The following is a 22525-nucleotide window of genomic DNA, read 5'->3' as shown; positions in this document are numbered from 1 at the left end:
TCCCATCTTCTCATTGCCTGACTTCCAAAAGACAGGATCGTATTTTTGGGGCACAATTGGTAGGAAATCATGTTATGCTGGATTTTTCTGTTAAGGTTGATGGGCCTAACCCTTTTCTCTGCAATTTCTTTACTTGTAATGATAAACAAATACCACTCCATTTTAAATGAAGTTTTTCTGAGTGTAGTTTCCAAGCAAACCCCTACAGATTAGACTCATAATGACTAAAAGATCAATACAGTAATGTTGAGGACTGACAAGAATGAACATGTCAGGAAGAAGGACAACCCAAAAATGAAACCAAATAAATCACAAGATGCCTCAGAGGGACCAAGGATTAGGTACTAATGGTTACATGTGCCAAAGACAATGATGAAGCACCAGGAGGGCAGAAGCACAATAGACCTGAAGAATACATCAGCTTTCAGACCTTAATTATACAAACAGACCAAGACACTGTTGTTCCTCAGCACACACTGTAGAACCCATGGGACAACTTTATGCTTCTATTGTTTCTATTTTTCAGCATGCTGGAGGAGTTATTGGGAAGCTTTTTTTTCATAGTAGTTGCTTGGAAGCTGTGAGATGCTCTGCTGGGAGCTGCTGAGTAGGAAGCAACACTAGAGTTCCTCTAGATAACAGTTGAGCAATTCAAAACAAAGATGTGCCTCAATCTTGGGGTCAGAAATCCTAACATAAAGCAATACTTTCAAAACCCATATTTTTTAAGCACTGTGAATACCATGGAGGTCCCTACATTTTTCTCCTGTTCATTTTTCAACAGTTTGATCTTACTGGCATTACAAGCATGGCTTGGTAAGTGTTTAAATTGGTTTGTTCGCTTATTGTGATTTCTAAGACATATTCAGTTCCTGGTGTGGGAACATGTAGAAATGCTGCAGGTTTATTTTAAGCAGTAAAATAGCACTGATAAACCATTCCAAATGATGCCATAATTTAGCACAGTCAGTTAGTCAATTTGAACTTGCTCCAGTCAGAAGTGAAAAATTATTTTTAATCTTTAAGACATCAGGGCAATGCCAAATCTTGTTGCAATCTACCCCACAAAATACTACAGAGAAGGCTGGGAGAGCAAGACCAACTCAAAACAATTTCAGAGTTTTTTTTCTTAAATGTGAGGTCTATAACATCCAAATGTTACAAACAGTGATGAATAAATCCAGTCCCTCCCTTTATCTTCTATTACAGACAGGATATTACAGGTACATTCTAGGGCTGTCTTTCTTTTGCAGGTGCAACATGCTTAGTCCACAAGCAGAGAAGGCAGCAATATTTCAGGCAGTATTTTTTGCATGACTGCTATTTGCCATTGCATTTAAGTGGTAGCTATTTGAACCACTGTGAGCATGAATAGCACTGAAGTGGCATATTTCTGAGCCAGCATGGGATCATTTGTGGCTGAATCTCAAAAACAGACTAGTAAACAAATTGAGGCAGCTTCGTCAGAGACAAATATGTGGATGAAAAAATAATTATATTATATTATATTACTCACTTGCACAGATAAACACAAAAAAACCCCAACAAGAAAAACCCTAACAAAATAGTTAGGACCATCTAAAGTATTGGTTCTCCTATGGCTTTTGACTGAGAGGCTGGTAGGCTGTGCTTTCTCAAAATTAATCTTTTTGAGTTGTGAAATTTTAAAAGATTGCCAGGGACTGGATGCTTTCTTCTGGTTGAACACATCACTCACAAACAACACCCTCGTAGCAGGGGACTCAGTTCACTAACCATTTATTCCTGACAGCTTGTCTTGGGTTGCAACACAGCAAAAATGCACAGAACTAAGAAAACAGAGAAACTTATCCTAATGCGGCTCTCTCTGAACTCTCTCAAGTTTGGACCTGAAGATTTCCTTCTGCTGTGGAATAGTTGGTGCACCACTGCTCTGACAGCTGCACCTTTAGGAGGCTAAGATTATTTTCTCTTCCATTTTGCACCTCCAAGACCTGCCTTTGATAACTTCCATGAGACAATGCAGATGCAACCAACACATAACAGGTCCCACTGACAGCTTTTAAAGGCAGCACAGGACAAACCCATCTGTGTTAATCTGCCTTTTGTGCAACTGGCGACCAGCCCATCCATGTTTCTGTACCTCTGGCACTTAAAATGATGTCTATTCTCTATCACTATAAAAGGAGGAAAATAATTTGACTTTTTAATTCTAAAGTACTTGTACACCATCCAAAATAACAATGCATGTGGAAGGAAAATCGTATCTAGCCATTGCTGGATATTCTCAGACAGTTTTGGCCCAGTTTAATTTCATAGCACATTAGCTAAACTTGCACTCTTCTAATACTCATTAATCATGACACAAAGAAAAAAGCTAACTGCATGGTAGGCAACAAACTACAACTAACAGAAATACTCTGAAAAGAGCAAAGATACAAAGACATCATTGTAAATGCAAGTATCTGGGACTTCTGCTAACTGGATTTGCAGCAATGCATGGATACGCCCCATTCATTTACAGAAAGAATGGTGAGGGCCATCAACACTTTGTCTTTTTTAATATTTCTATTGCAGGGTATAAATAGTAATCTGTTCTTTGTTTTGCAATACACCTTATCTCACTCTACACTGTAAAATAGAGTCATCTAAAAATTAAAAAGATCAAATAAAAGATCAAATAACTCAGATGGTTAAAGATACACAGAGAAGTAAAAGCAAAATTTCTGTCAAAATACATTATCTGCAATAAAGCTGTCAAAGCTCTATGAGGGCACAAAATTACTAGGCCATACATTTGTTTTGTTATACTAAAGTCTATTGGGAAAGTCTCCCATGGGAAAACATTAATGGAAGTTCGCAATTGCATGTGGAAATGCAACAGTTTTGAAAAAGAGAAAATAAGTGCTAAGAAAGAGTAAATAGTTTTCTTGCCAAGATGAAGTAGTAGGTGCTCTCAATATCTCTACAACTCAACAACCTTTTTTATATTCTTGAGAAGGAAGCAGTATATAAGGTGGTGAATCTGCTGAGGAAACAGAATTATTTAAGTTACACAAAATGGCTGAGAATGGAGAGGAATTCCAGGAGGATCTAATCAAAGTGGATGATTGGGTAACACAATGGTAGATAAATTTTAATGAAGGTAGGCACGAGGCAATGCTTAGTAAGTAAAACTGTTCACTTCAACTTTATATTTACTGATTAGCCAGCACATTTGGGGGAAATATGCTAGCAATGATGATAATATTGTCTACCTTCTTCTCAGTGTGATAAGAAAAGGTCAGTGAGAAAAAGGGGTTTGTGTGTGTGTATTGTTTATTTTTCTCTGCTCTCAGTGTCTGCTGTCAGTTTGTTCAGTGTTTCAGATATGCATGAAACAATAGTTCACTTTAAGAAGGAGAGCAGGGAAGGGTAAAACTTCTGAGACTGTCAAAAGATTAAGAGATGTCCCTTTTTTATCCCCAGCTTTCTAAAACGTGTGAAAGGAACAAGATTTTGAAGAATAGAGCATTAGCTGGTGACAATTAGGGGATTCCAAATGCAAGTGAAAGGGAAAAAATCTTATCAGCATTGGAGCTAATGCAGTCTGGTGCCTTGTGTCTTCTGGCTGGACCCTCTGGTGTCTGAGAGACAGAGCAAGTTTTAATGAAGAGGCAGATTGGGACATTTCCACCGCCATTCTCCTGTGAGGATTTCCTGCTATTTCAGATGTTGAGCTTGTTTTGCAGGCTTTGCCTCAGTAAGAGCATCAGTAAGATCTTACCTCTTATTTGTAGCTGTTTAGGACGAAATTTCTGTCTCTGATGAGTTTGGTTGGATCTGGCCAACAGTAGTGCCACCAGTTTTGGAAATAAGACACATGGACAAGATGAGACTGCTTGGTCAGAGCTGACCCCTTCCAGACCTGAGCAATGCAGGTTCCTCAAGACTGGTCCAAAATACCCACCAAAACACTGGCCAGACTCATCAGCAAGCAAGAGCCCCTTTATTTGGGGAAATTGGCAGCAGTATCTCCCCATTGTTGCTTGTAGTGCCAAGAATGACTGATTTACCTGAACAGCAGCAGCCAACAGTGTCGCCATGGCTGGGGCCAGACATGGGCAGCAGTAAGTCAGGGAATGCATGATTGCCATGGAGCAGACAGTCCCACAGACAGTTCTGCAGGTGTAGGTAGTAGATACTGGAAAACTTACTGGAGCTCATACTGCTTTCCCTCTCCAAACCTGACAATTTATTCCCTGGTACAAATTGATTTCAGCTGTACAGGGCACATGCTCCTTATTCAGCTGGATGCACCGCAGTTCATGTATGACAGAGAAATCCCCCCTTGAGGAAATTGGAAGTGGCCTTTGGATGTGCATCATTAACTGTGCCACAGGCAAACAGCAAGAGCCATGCTCTGCAGAAGACAGCAGCTTCAGTGAGTGACAGCATCTCTGAGCTCTGTCTGAAGAGCAGGGCATCTGGTAAGGCCATCACTTACTCTATGGAGAAGTGGAAGAAAGCTGCCCACTGAACATCCCAAAAATCCCAATATATCATCATCCTAAAGAAAGCAAGGAGGAAACTGCTGTGACTTTGCCTGCCCCACAAGTGCCCTTTAGCTGGAGTGAGATTCAGAGAGCATTATGAGAGGTAGCAATATAGATTCAGGATGTCTGTTACCCTTCCCAGCAGATTATCCTCCAAGGAAAACCAAGCTGTTATCAGTCCCTATATACAAAGGGCCTTGCTGGAGTCCAGTGTGTTCAGTGAGAAGTTTCTCATTTTCACAAGTGCAACTTGAAAATGTGTGTTTACTCCAAACTTGTTCAGTGATTTACATGGCTATATGAGTACTAGGCTGGAGCTCCCAGTGTGCTGAAGGTTCTGCCTTGTAGCATCAAATAAAAGATCCAGAAACAAAATAAGAAATGCAAGAATATAAGGAATACAAGAAAAGATATATTATCAATTACTAACTGTTTGCATTGACCAGAACTTAGGCACATTCAAAAGGCAGAAATCCCCCAAACCCAAAGTACTCAAAATGATGGGGTCTTAAGGTAACATTCTTCCTCAAACCAATTTCAACAGCAAGAATAGCCTGAGGATACTGTTTGCCTGATCTCCTCTTGCTCCATGACATGCATCTTAGAGGAGCCCTGTGGACTAGGAAGCTGCAATCAGTATAATCCCACTTTTACACAGAAATAGTATGAATGGGAAATGAGAAGATCAGTAATGTCTTTGCTTAGAGAACATGCTAACTCCTCAGCAGAGGAAGCTATACTTGAAGGCATTCCTACAGGAAGGGTTACACAAAGAGGGGAAATACAACGGCACAGGTGCCAAGAGGATTTTGCCTAAAAGATGTTGGAGGGAAATAGTAAACCTTTAAGACACATCTATTTCATAACAAATTTTACATTACTTACTTTTCCTCAGATGAACTTTCTTGCTGCCTGTGCAAACATTTTTGGCCATTAATAAAGACACCACATGGAATACAGTAAGTATCAGAATCTCAAGGACTTCATGCATAAAAAAATCCATCCTGGGAAGCAGCAGCTATCATTATTTTAGTCCCTTATTTACTGTTTCCTAATGCAAAGAAACCCATGCTGCTCTCCAGCCCCTCCAAACTCTGCGTTACCATTCTCACTCCTGTTAAATATGCAGCAGGGAGGTAATCTGCTTAGCAACCAACACAAACATATTGCACGAGAGGAAAAGGAGGGCTCCTTGACAAGCAAACTTGGACAGAAGCCAGCTAAAAGACCCAAAGGCACCTCAGTCAAATGTCTGTGTTTTCTGAATAAACTATAAATTAATAAGAGGAACAGCAGGGACAGACTAAGTCAACAGTGATTTCAGGGCATACCCAAGCAGGTGAGCCACTGCTCGTGCACACTGTTACTATGGCAGGTAGACAGAACAAATGAGAAGTAGGTGGTTCTCAGTGCAGATTTTCCACTGTGTAATCTATGTAGCTGAAACAAATAGTTTGGCCTCCTGGTGCCCCCAAATCACAGCAGCACGGTCCTTGCAGCAGCAGGGGTGGGCCCTCATCAAAAAGTACCAGGTAGCATTGGTACGGCCAGATGTATGTGGCACATGCTAAATGAGATCAATCATTTTGGACTTTCAAAAATATTTCTATGGCTGCATGAGCCATCAAAATGGCATTGCACTTGGGGTGTTCTTAATAAAAAAGCATCACAACAGAAGTGAAGGACCAAATTGAGGCATTTTTAACTGAGTCAGACAGGAGAAGGTGGGGCAGGGGCTGATGGTGCTGATAGAGACAAAGACTTTGAGGATGTAGCTTCAAAGTCTTCCAAAGCCATCCAGTGCTACCTCGGCATGGCTCTCACATTGTGCTTGCAGCCTGTGCACAGAGATTGGGAGACAAGCAAAAAAACATCTCCACAGCAAGCATCTATCCCTCTGGCTCAAACATGAGCATAAAGTCAAGCATTACTCTCTAGCCCACTAGAGCACGTTGTTGAAATCACCTAGAAGTCACATCCCTGTGAATGTTTCCCCACCAGATCCATGCCCAGGACTTGTGAAGAAGACCTGGGCTGCCTGTCTTATGGGAGAGGAGGCAACAAAACAAGACATGTATGAACCCTTCATTGCTGCAGGGAGGACTACAAGAAGATCTTCAGCTGCTCTTCAGGCTAGCCACTGAAAACATGCTCTCAGAATTTTATTCACACTATGTCAGAAGACCCAAAACCTCCAGTGGCACAATTTGGGTCCATAAATGCATGAAAACTCTCCTGAAATCTGATAAGATTCACCCTTACTCAACATATGGCTGAAAATTTAAGAGAAGCTAGGACACCTCTGATTCAAAAATAATTGTCAAGGATTCAGCATACTTAGAAGGAAAAAACATAAATTTTTGGACTCCATTCTGACGAAAGGTCAAGACAGTAATGACTCTAATGAGGCAGAAAACATCTAGGAATGGGTCTTGGCTGCTTCAAATAGTATGTAAGGCAGATCAAGGCAGACCATATGCTCTGCTGGAATAAAACATATGCTTTAAAGGACAAATGATTCATGAAGGGTTGGTTGAGTGGGATACATCATGTGCAGGTACAGAAGTTCAGGATGCTGCTACTACAAGCAGCTGTCTGGAGGGAGATGACAGCCCAGCACATTATCTGTGCATAGGGGTAAAAGAGAGGACAAAAAAAATACCAGAGCTGGGGGTGGCAGTATTGCAATCCATCTTCTAAATATATTAACATGGAAAATACCACGTTACAGGAACTCTTGATATTCACAGAGATAATCTTTCCAATTATCTTCATGATTACAGTGACTATTTTCATAACAAGAAAAGCTCTATATCTGGTGTGTAGCACAAGAAATAATAGATTCAGCCTAAAAGCACACACAGTTAAAGATGAATAACAAATTTTGGAGAGAACTGTGCATCATCCATGATGACAAAAAGGTAACAGAGTGGAAAGCAGGCAGATTAAAAGTAACCAATGTCCATAGCTCATCTTTAAAGATAAGCCATGGTATCAGAATTTCAGGTATAATCAAAGCTGACTCAGTAGACAGTAAGTTTAGTCACCTATACTACTTGCTTTCTTTGTACAAGATAAAACAAAAACATGCCCTAGGAGGTAAGGGAGACTGGGAGGCCTAAGCCAGCAGTGACTTCAGGAGGAGGAATGTAGCTGTGGCAAGCTTCTCTGACCATACTGAGCCACGTCTCATGTTGTTAGAGCCACAAGTAGCTTGCACACAGGAAGCACTGCAAGTGCCAGGATCTGGATATCTGAATTTCTCTCTTTGAAATAGGATTCATCCATACAATCACAGGTGTCTAAATGCCATTTTTAGGCATCTTTATGCCCCTGTGATATCTGCATGGCATTGGAGACATCATATGGTCAAGCAAGGTGCAGGGGATCTCCTGGGCTTTCCAAGTCAGCACAAGAAACCTACAGTCACACAACTGAATCCCCTCAGAGCATCTTCCTTGTGCATTTTACTGAGGTACTATTCTTCATTATGTGTTCAATACAGCTCATCTATCTCATTTGTCATAGGAATGGTTTTTTGGACAAAAAAATCCCCCCAAACTCTGCAAAATCTTCCACAATGAAAATATGTTTATTCTCAAAGGATAATAAATTGTGCCTCAGTCAAGGCCACCCTATCCAAACAAGTCCATTCCCAACCAGGTTTTCTTAGACAATACTTAGCCTGACTTGAGCAGGTGGCTGGGGAGCTGAACCTTTCAAGTTCATTTCAGAGGATAAATACATCATTTTAATGCCTCTGACATGGCAGTGTTTTGCCCTGTGCATAAGCAGCATCTCTGCACTCACAGGCAGATCTCCAAGGCACTACAGGTTCACAGTCCCGATTTTTGTTTATGGTACTTTTAAGGGCAGAGTTTTGTGGGACAGAAGCTCTGTTTATATTTCAGCTGCTTTGGAAGGCAAGATGTGACATGGAGTGTTTTAAAGCCCCTTGTACTGTGTCAAGATCCCCAAGGATCTTACAAGGGAAGAGGCTGCACCTCCATTTATTCTGACCACAATGTGACTGACTTCAGAGAGTGTTTGAAGGAGCTGACTTTCTCTGAGTGAAGAAAAGCTCATGAGCAAACTGAGCCGGTCCAATTAATACAGAGTACCCTGCTCTACCTCTGGTTTCTGAATTACACCCTAGGAAAAACTGATAGTTTATCTGTATGTAAATATGTTCACAGTTAAACTCCCCTTTTTCTCCATAAGAATCCTCTATCCTATAGTGCAGTTATTTGCAAACTAGCTTAAAGGGCTCTTTCATTGCCAAAGCCTACTTATGGGGAAATAAAGCATGTTTATTTGTCCTTGACACAAGAAGCACTTTCAAGTTGGAATGACAGTCATGGTTCTTGCACTATGCAAGGTGAGTCAGTGCTCTCTGAGGAGGCTTTCAGCTCCAGATGGTGCAAGAGCTACATGACAGCAAGGGCTACTGCTCTGACCTGTGGTCAAGGAGGAAACTCAAATGACATTGTTGCAGTGGGATAGGAGGAGGATGTGATGTGTCTTCAGAGGAGGAGGTATCTGAGGGCAATATTCAAGGCAAGCGTACCCTTATTATAGGTGCACCCAGCAGCAGGTCACAACAGGCAAGCACAGATCATGGTGGGCTTTACCTGCAGTGCCATGATCCTGTCCAGCACAATCAGTTGCTCTGGGGACCTGGAAAAAAACCAATTTTGCTTCTCTAGAAATATTTGTTGTTCACCATGCAAAGTCTTCAGCATATGATAATTAGCAGCTGTCACCTGTTACACAGCTCCCAGAAAGGCCCACCTTCCATCTGCTGATGCAATGGGTTGATAAGATGAGCCCAAAATGCCTATCACCTCGAAAATCCAGTGCTCATTCAGCTGCCTGTGCAAACAGCATCACACTACTGACAAGGCTGCTCCTTTCATCTGTCCTAGCAGGATCTTGGGATACTTGTTTGGCATGAAAACATCAGTGCTAAGAATGCTCAGAGATGGGGTGAGTGACATGTTGGGTCTCAAAGTGTGCATGGGGCAGGTAAATGGGGTACTGGTGTAGAAAACAGAAGAGCTTTTTAAGGAAACAGCAAAGGACTTGAGGATCGACAGAGACCTGAACAGGGCTGCTGCTGTGCAAGGCATGTCTCAGAAAAGCCTCGATAGGATGTCTGAAATTAAACTGCTTAGATGGCAACTAATCAATCCACATGGCTGGATTACTGTAAGCAAAACCAAACAGTAAGTTCAATTTCTTATTGCATTCTTTCATTTTAACTACTAAATGTTTGAAACATAGCGAAGAAAATTGACAGTATCTCTCTAAGCCCAGCTAGTTATGAGGCTAGACATTAAAATATCAAAAGCTGCTAATAAATATATATAGCTTCATACAGTGGGGTATATGATGACTTATACTGGTGCATTCATACCGATAAACACACCTCTATTGCTTCAGGACAGATATATGCTAGACATTATATTATTTAATACATAATATTTGTTTCATCCCTCTCTGGAACATAAATAGTTCATAGGCAAGGAGTTGTTGGAAGAGGTTGTAGCTAGTGATACTAGTAAAGCATTCAGAGACTGCAGCTACTCTGAAATGCAGTTCAAGTCACATTAAGACCATCACTGTATCTCAAAGGAAGGAAAAGAATTTACTTTTCTTCCATACTATGAGGAAGATTTACGTTTGAAAAAAACCTATTATTTGTGTTCAAATCTTTCAGGTGATGTCCACTCAGTTTTCTTGCCATGGTATCTGATACCACCGCAAGTTTCAGAACGCACATTTCCTAGTAACAAAACTACATTTAAAAGATCTTTTAAGGGCAGAGCACACCACCACTGTGTGCAACACAGGGCTGTGCATCTGTCACAGAGCTTCTGCCTGGACAGCACCATTTGCTCAGCTTGCAAGCAATGCTCATTAGCACTTGCAAAGTCCTGAGTATGTTCATAGGGTTCAAAAATTATTTGGATTAACAACACCTAAATCAACTCCCACACATGGCAGTGCAGAGCACAACTGGGTCACTAGATCTCCAGTATATGAATTCTTAAGTAATTATAAGTACATATTTAAGAGATTAAATAGCACTGTTCAAGGATTCAGAAGGATTTTAAATGCTGAGATATTTATCAGGTAAAAAATATATATAACTCTCGGTTGTTTTCAGTGATGTATTAAATGCATGCAAAATCTTTAATGTAGCTTCAGCTACAGTTCAAAATGAGGTAGTCTAACAAATGTATTTAGGACAATGAAAAAAAAAAATAAAAGAAATCCATGTGTGGAAACAAGACCAAAGGCTTTATTGAGAATCCTTTGAAGAAAAGTCTCCTGTGTTTTTTTAATCAGCAGTGTGCTGGTGCAAGTGCTGCATGTTCATAAAGTATTAGTACACCCTTTCTTGCACTGGGGTCCCTCTGGCATTGGCTAGGTTAAGCAATTGCTGGTATCAAATTAATTCATTGATTTCCACTAGTCACGAAGTTACTGCACCTTAAATTACAGATAAACTACTCCAACAGAGCAGAGAAGAAAATGAATAAATGTATCTTATTAAAGAAAAAACAAAGCAAACACCAAACAAACAAACAAATAAAAAAACCCCCAAAACAAAACAAGAAAAAAACAAAAAAAAAACCCAAACCCAAACAAATTATATAAAAGTAAATATGCCCAAGCCATAGCAAAAGTAAGATGTATAGATCAGCTGAATAATGATTAGAATATTTTAGCATTTTTAAAACAGATAGATAAGCATGGTTTTATTCAATGTGGCTGAGATGTGCTGTAGTTCAGCAGACATCATATAGCTAAGGAGAAGGCAGAACATCTTAAGGTACTCACTACTGCACAATAATTAAGGAGAAATAATTTCCTGCAATTGCAGCTTATGCTGGGCGACTTCTCCTACAACCTCATTTTAGAGATACTTGTAGTTTTACTTTATTGAGTTGGTGAAGTGAGCCCTGGTTGGAGCATGCAGCATATACCAGCTCTTTTAAAAAATGCTCAGCTTTTCTTCTCTAATCCATCACTAAAAGGCACAAATTTACCTGAAGGGAACTTAAACTTGGATGCCCATCTCCATTTACAGCAGGTTTTGAAGGTGTGAGGGAAGAGATTAAATACATTTTAAACTGTCATGCCTTCAATCTGCAAGAGACTGGAGCTGTAGGAGTTTAGCTGGGTGAATGCCATCTACCAAGAGCAGTCAGCACATAAATACAAGAGGCACTGCTACATCTCACATTTTCCAAGAAAAATGACCAGTCTGGGGGCCAGTCCAGATCTTTTAGTGATTCCATGTGATACATTTCTCCAAGGAAAGGTTTGTAGGTAGTGTGTTTGCCAGTCTTCACAAGGACTCCCTAGGGAGTTGGGGCCTTGGGTCATCTTCCTGGTTCTGCCTCTTTTCTGACTGGTATCCTTAGGCAAGTTCATATCAACTCTGAAAGATTTAATTTACTTGACCTTGATAGGAGATTGACTTCCATTATGGAAAGTTTTACAAAGTGGGATTTATATTAGCTTTCTATAACTAGTCTAGGTCAGGGAATCACACTCAAGCAAAGTAGAAGTCCAAAGGTAAGCAACAGAAAATTATCAGAGGTCTTAGAGAGCGTGGCGTAGGAAAAAGCTGAAGCACATGGATTGATTCATTTCTGCAGAAGGGAAATGATATGAGACATGACAGGAGTCTTCAAATATGTATTAGGCAGAAACAATTCTCTGCATGTGTATTGGGCAGAAGCAATTGTCTGCATCCTTTTCAGATAGAACAAGACAAGGCGGTATAAACTCTTGCAAGAGAAATATAGGTTAGACATCATGAATTATTTTCAAAACATATAGAAGACACAAGCTTCATAGTCAAGGACCATTCTTTACACCTGTGATAAAGAGCAGTCGAGAAATCTGCCCCAAATCATGCTCAGTATTACTAACCATCCATCAAGAACAAGGACTTCTCACCATGCTGCCCTGTTTTCAGTGACCCTACATCTCCGATCTGAGAAAGGTTTGTGAAATACCTCATTACCATTTTTTAATGGAAAAAGTATAGTATCAAATAAGGTCTTTTCTGGCTGCATTCTGGATATACTTTTATTTGTGCACTAGAGTATAGTAGTATAGTGTACTACTAGAGTATACATTAGGACCACCCTTCTAGGCTCATGTCTTGTGATCTGTATGGAAGCACCTTTAATGTCTAACTTTCATCTCTGCTATTTTTTGATTAGTTTGTTCTAATTTTCCTGCAGTTCACATGATGTAGCTCTCTCTTTTCCCTGTGCAGTTTTAACAGGGAGGCAGCTCAGCTGCTAATGCTGTAAAACAGTCACCCATGGGACTAACTGAGTTCCAAGAAACTGTTTCATAAATTTGAATACTTTGATATGATAAATGCCAAAGCCAGTTTTACAGAGATGGAGGACTGTATCTACTTCACTGCTGAAACACACCCATAGAAGTTCTCCCTCAACTCCGGAAGTCTGGAGGGGACATCATTACATCATATAAAAGCATAAATGTTCCTAAAACTTTCCCCAAGGAAGTAGAGCTTTGTTCTGCTGGAGCTGGGAATAAGTGGCTAAGTGTGACATTTGTGCCAGAACACTTCAAACATGTTTTTGCTGAACTCCTCATCCCGTGCACTGTGCCCACAGCTGGTGGTCATTTTTCCTGCTGTGGTCCCAGGAAACCCATCTCTGGATATCTGACCAAGTATCCTGGGCTCAGAGACCTGAAGCACCTGGGCTTCAAATATCCCACATAAACCTTCCAATATGCTCCAAGATGGCTCATGTGAGAGCTCCTCCTTTTCACCAAGCAGTGATAACAACACTTGCCTGCCTCCCAAGAGTTTTCTGGAAGAAAACAAATTATCATTTACCAACAACTTTCGACAGATATTTCTTTAGAAATATCAATATATTAAATTGCACTTAAGAGCCAAAAAATTGGACAGAAATGGGTTTGTCCTCTGAAAAATAAAGGTTTCTGTGCCTAGCTATATGATGCAACACAGAAATGCTAAAATCTGTCACCACACTGCATCCCTTCAGCCAGCAGAAAAATGCAGGCAACTTCTACAGAACTGGTGGAGCTAGTCTAATGTATGGAGAGGGTCTCCATATTTCAGCTAACTGGAGCTCTTTATGCAGCTGTAAACAGATCAACCTTCAAGTGTCTAATAATCCATTGTGGGGGCTTTTTTAAACAAAAGTGAGATATTTGAAACGTAGATTGCTTTTTATCTGTTATTGTTGGCATTCCCACTTGCAGTCACAGTGGAAACACCTTGTTCCCAAGCTCCCTGGATGATATGAATTCCCAGCTGGTGCTGCAGCAGACTGTTGGAGACCTCTCCTTCCAAGGTATACGGCACTGACTAGAGCTTGAAGCCAATGAAAACAATTACTCAAGTTAGTATGAGTGCAAGTGATCCTTAAGCCCTTAATTACTCCCTGTACTGGCACTGTTTAATTCCCATGCATCACTCTGAGTTCTTGGAGAGTTTGTCTTGAAGCCCTGTGCTGAAAATCCCCGTGGCTCTTGGACAGCTCAGGACTTCTCTTGCAGGGTGGGTGCCAGGGCCAATCCCAACTAAGCTGTCCCTTCCCATCTCTCAGCACTTGCAGATTGCTCTGAAAATTCATATATCATGTATCCATTTCCTTTGAATCACTACCAGAAAAACTGCTTCATCTCCAGGACAATACTGCAAAAGAAGAAGGAAAGTGTAGAACCTAAAGCCCTCTAGCCTACAATATGAACAGCAATTTATATAAGGTGATTTGTTCATGTATCTTTGCTAAAATGTTGCCAGAACTGAATAGTTAAGAATTTGCTAAGGAGAATAGAACACAACAGAAGACCAATGTCAACTGTGGCTTATTTATCTCCAGGTCTGCAAGCTAATGCTGAAGAGAAGTTAAATTTAAATGAATTTATTCTAAGTGTAACCAAAATGCTGCAAATAACATACCACTCGATATGCAGGAATATGCACTACATATTGGGGGACATAAAACACGCCAAGTGCTGCACCGACCTAGTTTATTTTACTGCTCCTACATCTCGTGTCCCACTCTCAAGGTAAAATTGTATTCATATTATCAGGTCCAATGCCAAGCCAAGGACAGGGACCCAGAAAGTTGAGAGCATTTGGCTCTCAGTTGCTGTCCTGGTGCAGCAGGACCCCAGACTGCGAGCGCTGCAGCTGCACGAGGTGAAATGACCGGAGGTACCAGCAGCCAGCTCCGAGCCCCCACGCTCATAGGCAGAGCCAGCAGCATCTTGTTAGCCACAGGCAGAATTTGTGCATGCTCACAATGTGACTGAGCACGTTATCCACCACAATTGATTCAGCCCCAGCTGCCAGTGTGAGATGCCAGCACACCTAGCCTGGCTCCAAGTGACAGGGCATGATGTCAAGCAGTGGAGGACCTTCCATCGGTGATGGAAGTTGCAAAAAATTCAGAAATCTGAGTCTGGGGAAAACCCTGACTTCTTTACAATCCACCCAGTGAAAAACAGCTAAAAACTCCAGCAGAGCTTCCTTCCCCAAAAACTTCCCTCTAAAATACCTAGACAGTGAGGTAAACTTTCAAACAAGCATGCAGTACTTTCCTGGAAGCATTATCAAAACTAATTACATATACATTTCATTAGTTAATTACAAACGGCAAAAAAGCAGGGTGAAGCTTTGTGTCTGCTGTAGTAGAGGCAAATGTTACCACAATTTTTATTTAGCAGAAGCCTGCCAAATTATCACTGGGTGCCATGCAAGTGATGGGCAGCACCCACAAGGGAGGGAGTTCCTTGTCTAAAGCCATGAGAGAAAACAGCAAAACAGATAGTGCACAGGCATGTTGGAATCAAGCATTAACAGAATGACCACACTTAAATAACTATAAATAAGCATTATACTGAATTTTAGCAGGATAATCACTCCAAATATCTGACTATATGGCAGGGGAGAAGTCATAAAAGGACCATGCTGCTTTGCTTCAACCCTGCCAAGATGCTTCCCACCCCCTGGCAAAGGGCAGAAACCACCTTATGACAGCTGCTGAGAAAACACTTAGGGGAATGTTCACCATCCACCCAATTAAAAAGAAAAACAAAATCAAAAATTACAGTTACGAAACTGTGGGCTCCACGAAAAAGTCAGTCTGATTTAAAATACACTAATCTTTGATGTTTTAGACTAGTTTTACTAGTTGGGCTGTTTTTTAAACATGATAGCTGACATGCTTCAAAGTGGGGAATACCAAACGAATCAGAGCTGCAAATTGTTTGCCATGACACTCCACAGTTTTATCTTCCAGCTGTGACTGATACCAAGCTTCTATCACTTACTGAGCTGCTTGGAGGCTTTTCTCAATTAATCTGAATTTTTTATCTGCAGGTACTTTTGATTCACACAATGGGTAGAGAGATGACAGTTCAGGAGTGCACACATTCCCTGAAGCCATCACAGCTGAGCTGCCGAGCAGAGCTGTTGGTAAGCCATCCATAATTCAGTACATTTCTTAGAGCAGCTATCGCTTTGCCAAAGAAGTGGGACTGACTTGTGCGCACAAGAGACAGTTTCTTAGCATCAGCTTTTTTCTTTTACGTTTTCTTGCATCTTTCCTTAGGTTTAAGCTTTTTTAAATGACACCTTTTTGAACTACATCTTAGATGTTTTTAGAATGTACTAAACTATTCTTTGGAAGGCATACAGAGACCATGACGCTACCTCTTGTTCTTCTTTCCCACACAGTTTGACAATGTACAGGCCTGTTCTGTATCTAAATTTACAAGCTGTGACAAGTGATAAATATCCTAATTCTAAAACACTATTGTATACCTCTGAGACAATTAAAATTCCTTAGATACCTAGATGCAGTACATAATGCATTTAGTCAACATTAGAACATGTCAGAGAAAGAATGTTTTATCCCAGGACACATCCAAGCATCTAAAAATAGGCCTTCGGTTTAAATAAAAGTATTGCAATAACATTCATTGGGAAATCCCCTTTCCTCAGATTACAAAAGTGGTATTAATTTGTAGATTGTCTCATGTGCAGTAAGAACTGAGCAGAAGAGTTTATAACAAGCGTCAAATAAATCATATATTCTTTTTCTTTTAGAAGAAAAATTCTGTTTAAAAGTGATGCATTTTTAATTCTCTCATTTAAACCCAAAAAAATCACATTTGAGGGTACAGACTGAACTCCAGGCCACACTATTCCATGCAGTTTAGCAGCAGGGGAAGATGATACAAAGGTTTCTGAGGTTTGGCCATAAGATCTTTTGATAGAGACATGCCATTTTATTCCAAATTCAGCATTCCTCACTCAGTTTTGCTTAGTTTCTCTGGAGGTTGTGCATACCTTTCCAGGAATGGCTGGTAGGAGCACAGTGTAATTGCAATGTGTGATAGACAGGAAGTTAGCCACTGACTAAACTTCAGTATTTCACTATCAGGGCACCAGACATGCACAGTATTTCTGAGATTCATGGCAGTGGTAGGAGAGAACTCATTTACCTTCATTTAACTTCATTCTCTGCTTTTAGTGGTGAGGTAGAAGGGCGTCTCCTGACTCTTCTCTGAAAATTAGAAGCTATTTTCTTTGTTTGTGGTAGTTTAATTAAGGACTATAATGGAATTCATCTTCTTTGAGAGGCTTACTTTAAATAAGAAAACAAACAGAAAAGACTGGTGTCATTTTTATCTGGAGAAAGGCTCCAAAAATGAACTGATCTGGCCTTGTTTTGTCTCACCAAGATCCACTGTGCAGCATTAGTGCTGCTGGCATCAGTCCAGCAGCTGGCCAGTGTATGCATCCATCTCCATTGCATTCTGGCTAGCAGTTCTTACCTTTTTACATAGAAACACACACTGCACAATGCCTAATGGCCCAAGCCAGGTAGTGTGCACACAAATAACAGAGTACCCTTATGACTGCCTGGTGAATCAGCGCACAGTGAGAGACGCGCCCCGTTCTGAGACAAACCCCACTGATGCACAGTCCCATGCTGAGGTTTGTATGGGAACTCTGCCAGCTCTTCCAACGAGGTCCAGCTCCCACCTCTGAATCAGAGCACTTTATTCACTCATTCTAAATGTTCATAAGTGTTTCTGACTGTTTAGCCTCCTATGGAAATAGTGATGGCAACTTACACTGTGTCAAGACGGATGAGCTGATCATGAAGTTGGGAAGAGCATTAACAATTTACACCATGTAGCCCAGCTTAATTGACTCCTTGCCATAGGGAACACAGAATCAAAGGCTTGCCTGTAAACCACAGAAATGGCAGTACCTTTCTCCTCCAACCACACCACCCTAAAGCTGCCACATGGGAAGCATGCTACCATTACTTGGGCTCATCTCCAAGGGACTGAACATCTGCTACTGCTGATGGTGGGGTCACTGATGTCTTGTATGCCAAGAGCCCACAGTTTCTGGTAATTCCCACACTGGAGGAAAAGTCTGTGCAATTGTTCCTGTTCTATTCAGCTTAGTGTTCTTGGTTGGAGAGTCTCAGTATATAATTTTTCTGCCAGTGGTGGTTTTACTTGTTTCAGACTTTAGTCAGTTTTCTTCTAGCATTTAAATTAACTCTGGAAATCCCAAGTTGAAAGCGTATGTTCTCACACCTGTCACAAGACAAAGAAACCACACCATTCTGAGCTGTTTACAGCCTCATGTAACCTTGTCCAGGCCTCTAGAGATTGTCAAGCAGCAAGCCAGAAGGAAGCTGTTTAAACCACAATTTTCAAGTTCTTGGATCACAACTAATAGACTCATGGCAATAATGAAAGCTGCAAAAGATTATATTCCTTCCTTTATTTCAGATATTCTTAAAAGCATCTGCAAGACTTAAATAAATGTCCTCAATTTTAACTTGTTTGGACTAGTTTAGTGTGATGGAAAAAAATGTCATGAGTGATATTCCAGCCCAACCTGTACATGGAAAAAGCTTTTCCCTCTAAAAATAGTGCTGCACTCTTTTTCTGTAACACTTCTCATGCTACTAAATTAGAATTCACAAGACTTCTGCAGGATTCCTAATGGGATCAAAGATTAGAAATATCTTTGAAGTTTGTCTTCTTTTGCTCCACTGTTAATACGTACCTGCACTAATCCACCATGGTTCTCCTCAACTAATCAGCCACTCTCCCTCCCAAAAGGGACAGTTTACAGGCTTTTTCCAAATCCCTACTTGTTTGTGTTCATTCTCCACACTTCATTTTGCTAGAGCATACCATTTTGTTAATTGATTTTTCATGTTCTATAAAGAGGACAGTTTTGTTTTCTGAAACCTTTTGGTCTAAATGAGATTTGCCAGTAATATTTACAGTACTTATAACTTTGGTCCTGTTTATTGCTGGTTAGGCAATTGTGTGTGACAACATTTTGCTCTTGACTACAGCTATTAATAAATGATTGCAAGGAGATCAGCACAGTTTCACTTTTTAAATTTGGTCCTTGTGAAAGAGATCAAAGAAACACTGAACCTTGAGCTTATTTGCTTCTTGTTTAGGAAAACAAGCTAACAGCTTCACTGACCCTATGCAGAAATCACACAAGGGAAAACATAATTTTAAAAATCCTTTCAAAATTGACATAACTCGAAACTGTCACAGGTATTTTTCTTTGTCTCACTCAAAGTCGGTTCATAACTATCATATCAAACTTCTTGTATCTTGAAATAACTACTTACTTATTGTGGGGGGAAAGTTATCTTTGGAAGAAAGCCTATTATCATAGAGCCTGTAATGACTTTTGTCACTGACAGTAATAGTTTCAGCCACACAATTGTTTGATTTACTTAAAGATTTCAAAGCCAGAATGCTTCACTGTGCTCACTGGCTTTAACCTCACAGACAATACAAAATGCAGAATTGAACCAGAAGCAATATGTGGTACTTTCTGAAGATGTATCTTTATGGAGTTGAATGCATCTAGATTACCACAGGCTTGAACTTCAGAAAGCACAAAAACTGCAGATGAAGTCAATGAAATATGTCAGTGATAAGCCCCATAGCTAGACATCCTAAATTAACCCTTTTTAAACATTGATTTATAAACCAAAATTAAATGCATGAGAGGGACATGGTGAAGCAGAAAGTTTCTCAAAAGTCCTGCAAGGTCATACTTCATTAGTGGGAGACTATGAAGATTTTAACCATGATTCCTTTAGAAGGCAAGGGGAAAAAAGAAAAGAAAAAAAATCAGGGAAAAAAAAAAAGAAAAAAGAAAAAGAGAAACGGATTTCTCATTTCTTCAAAGCTTTATTCCTTAATTTTTCTCAGGGCTAAATTAAAAGATTAATCCATTTCAATGAATACCCACAGGGTTCACTTCTAAACGAGTATTTCCCGCCTCAACAGATAGAATAGGAAGATTAGAGTATGAAAAGGAGACAATTTATACTGAGTTTTCTGGTCTTAGGAGAAGTTTTAATATGGATGTGACAGACACGTTCCAGCTGCTGCTTGTCTTCATATTTTCAAAAGGACATTTTAAGTGCCACCGTTCCAAGTGCTGAGTGTCCCCAGAAAGATGAGTGTTGTGCTTGCGCCTGTTAGTGGCTCTGGACTGACAGAGGCTTTTCTCTAGACTGTAAAATTGACACTGCACCACCAACTCTCTTCTTCCTCTTGTATCACTCACATCCCTACCAGAGGGGATACTCTTCAGGATTGCTGAAGACTAGATGTTTTAAAAAGTGTGATTTAAAGATTGGGGGAAAAAAAAAATTAAAAAAAGGTTGTTTTAGAAATGTCATGTCTTCACTACCTTCTTTGTATCCCTGTAAGAAATTAATGAAGTTAATCATACTGCAATAAATAAAGTAGTCATGATGTCCTATTGACCAGGGAAGCACAAAATCAACTAGAGGATACCTTTAAAGTAAAGAAGGGGCTGATGAAATCTCCCAGTACATGGTCACCAAGCAGGTTGCCACAGCAGCTACATTCATGACACTGATCATTGAATCAACCTTCCCACAGAGTTAAAGGACAGAGACACCTCGGGTGTTGTAATGGGGATAATCCTGGGGCAATGCACTGCCTTCTCCAGTGAAACTGGTGTCTGGCAGCCTGGTGTGCAAGTGGTTTGCGCTACTTTTTACCCTCTGCAGATTAAACAATAAGAGTCGCCATGACTAAATTAGGTGCACATAATCAGTCAAATAATCCTGCATGGAAAGGGGCCAGGAAAGAGGATTTGTCACTATCTGTTTCTTTCTTGTCGTCCTGTTACCCAATACATGCACAAACATTTGCATTCTCCCACCCCATTTTACGGACAGGAAAGTGAGGTCGATAACTGAAGCCACTTTTTAAAAGCCAGACAGAAATAAGTGCCAAAAACTGGAACTGGAGCTGCAGGGTATGAGCCAGGACAATTTTAGAACACGGACACAGAATCTCCCTGACTGGACTTCTTACACTAAAACCACAGATTTTATGTGGCACTTTATAACAATAACAAACATGATGATTAAGCACTCGAGTCAAGCTGGCACGAGAGCTTGGTAAAATTCTTTTGACAGTTCTTTGCTCATAAAAAGTAAGCCTTGCAGAATTCAGAGTTTCGTGGATTTCTTCATTTTGACAAACTTAAGCTCAGGAAAACTGAATCTCCTTTAAATATTTCAGGTTGGCACCCTCATATAAAAGTAGTTCTGCATTTCAAGACCAGTTTGGTCTTCCTGCCTCTACTTATTCATTACCAGGGGTGGTGAAGATCCTCCCAGTGTGGAACTGCTCCCTCTGATATATATTCTGATGGGCAGGGGAAGAGGCAACAATGGAGATAGCAAAGACATTGCCTAAGCTATTAAAGTAATTCCACATTTAAAATACCGTCACAAGCACACTATCTAAAACCTCCTGAAATTAATAGCCAACTTATACTTCAGCACTTTTGTTTTGATCTCTGCAAACAGAGAGAAACCTCTGTGCCCACACCCTCAAGTGATTATTTGATTTTTTTTCCCTCATCATTAGCAACCAGAGTATGAAAAGTAAATGCTGCTAAGTCAAGACAGCTAAAATGTCTTACAGCCCTTTCTCTTCCTGGCTGGCATACTGCACTTTTCCAGATGCTTCACCCCACAAAGCTGAGAATCTCAATACTGTTCTATTTTAGTCCTATTCACAGTGAAATGATGGCATAAAGTGATTCTTCCATCAAGGCATTAATATCAGAACAAGATCAAAAGGGGAAAAAAAATTGAATTTGTCATGTAGAAAACTGAACAGAAAATCAGTCATAGAACTATGATTGGAAAGTATTTTCATGCAGGAAATTCTTCATATTTACATAACACTTATGTATTTAAGAACAACCAGTATACCTGTCTACCATGTCACAAATTCGAACGTTCTACCCATTTTGGAGGCAATTAGGCATCCATTCAAGGCTTCTGTGCTCACTCTAATTTCTTCATTTCTCCACCCACCTGAATCTGACACTTTGACATTTTTGCTTATTAGAATGGAAATTCAACATTTGTCAAGGTCGGCGAAGGCAAGGTCAAAAACCGATGAGAAATAGATATACTGAAGAAAGGATCATGGAGGTTTACATCAATATAACATGCAGTTTCATTTTTTTATAATTTTTAACAAAACAATAGCTGTCATGAGGTACTAAAACAAGTTTTGAAATATTCATCACCATTTTCTTATTCAGTTTCAAAATAAATTGCTTCAGCTTTCAGAGCTGTGGGTAGATATTGAATAGCATTATGTCTTTTAGTCTAGCACATCGACAGGGAAGAATTGCCTCTAACACCATGTGATTGTTCTATTTAAAGAATCTTAAGCAACAGGGATTTCATCACTTGAGTTGGAAGATTATTTAACAGACTAGCAGACCTTATAACTATGAAGTATTTCCCAATATTCTTCAATTTCCTGAACTCACAGCTGTTAATTCATTCTAAACAATCCACCCTTCTTCCAGTCCTCCACACATCAAATTCTTCCACAGTGCT

At 40.2% G+C, this 22525-nt stretch overlaps 1 protein-coding gene across 8 annotated transcripts in view; it reads right to left on the bottom strand.

Annotated features, from left to right (window-relative positions):
- MTUS2 (microtubule associated scaffold protein 2) overlaps positions 1-22525 on the bottom strand; it is a 271182-nt gene that overhangs the window by 121445 nt on the left and 127212 nt on the right. The window contains exon 1 of one of the 8 annotated variants that reach the window (XM_033087053.1): positions 5400-5591. The exons of the other annotated variants lie outside the window; for them this stretch is intronic. Within the exon in view, the coding sequence (XP_032942944.1) occupies positions 5400-5517 (118 nt within the window). The 5' untranslated portion in view covers positions 5518-5591. Of the gene's footprint in view, positions 1-5399; positions 5592-22525 lie in introns of those variants that run through there. 8 annotated transcript variants of the gene reach the window in all.

Source organism: Catharus ustulatus, chromosome 2, assembly GCF_009819885.2.
Source record: "Catharus ustulatus isolate bCatUst1 chromosome 2, bCatUst1.pri.v2, whole genome shotgun sequence".
Classification (NCBI taxonomy): Eukaryota; Metazoa; Chordata; class Aves; order Passeriformes; family Turdidae; genus Catharus; species Catharus ustulatus.
This window is presented reverse-complemented; position numbering and strand designations above follow the sequence as displayed.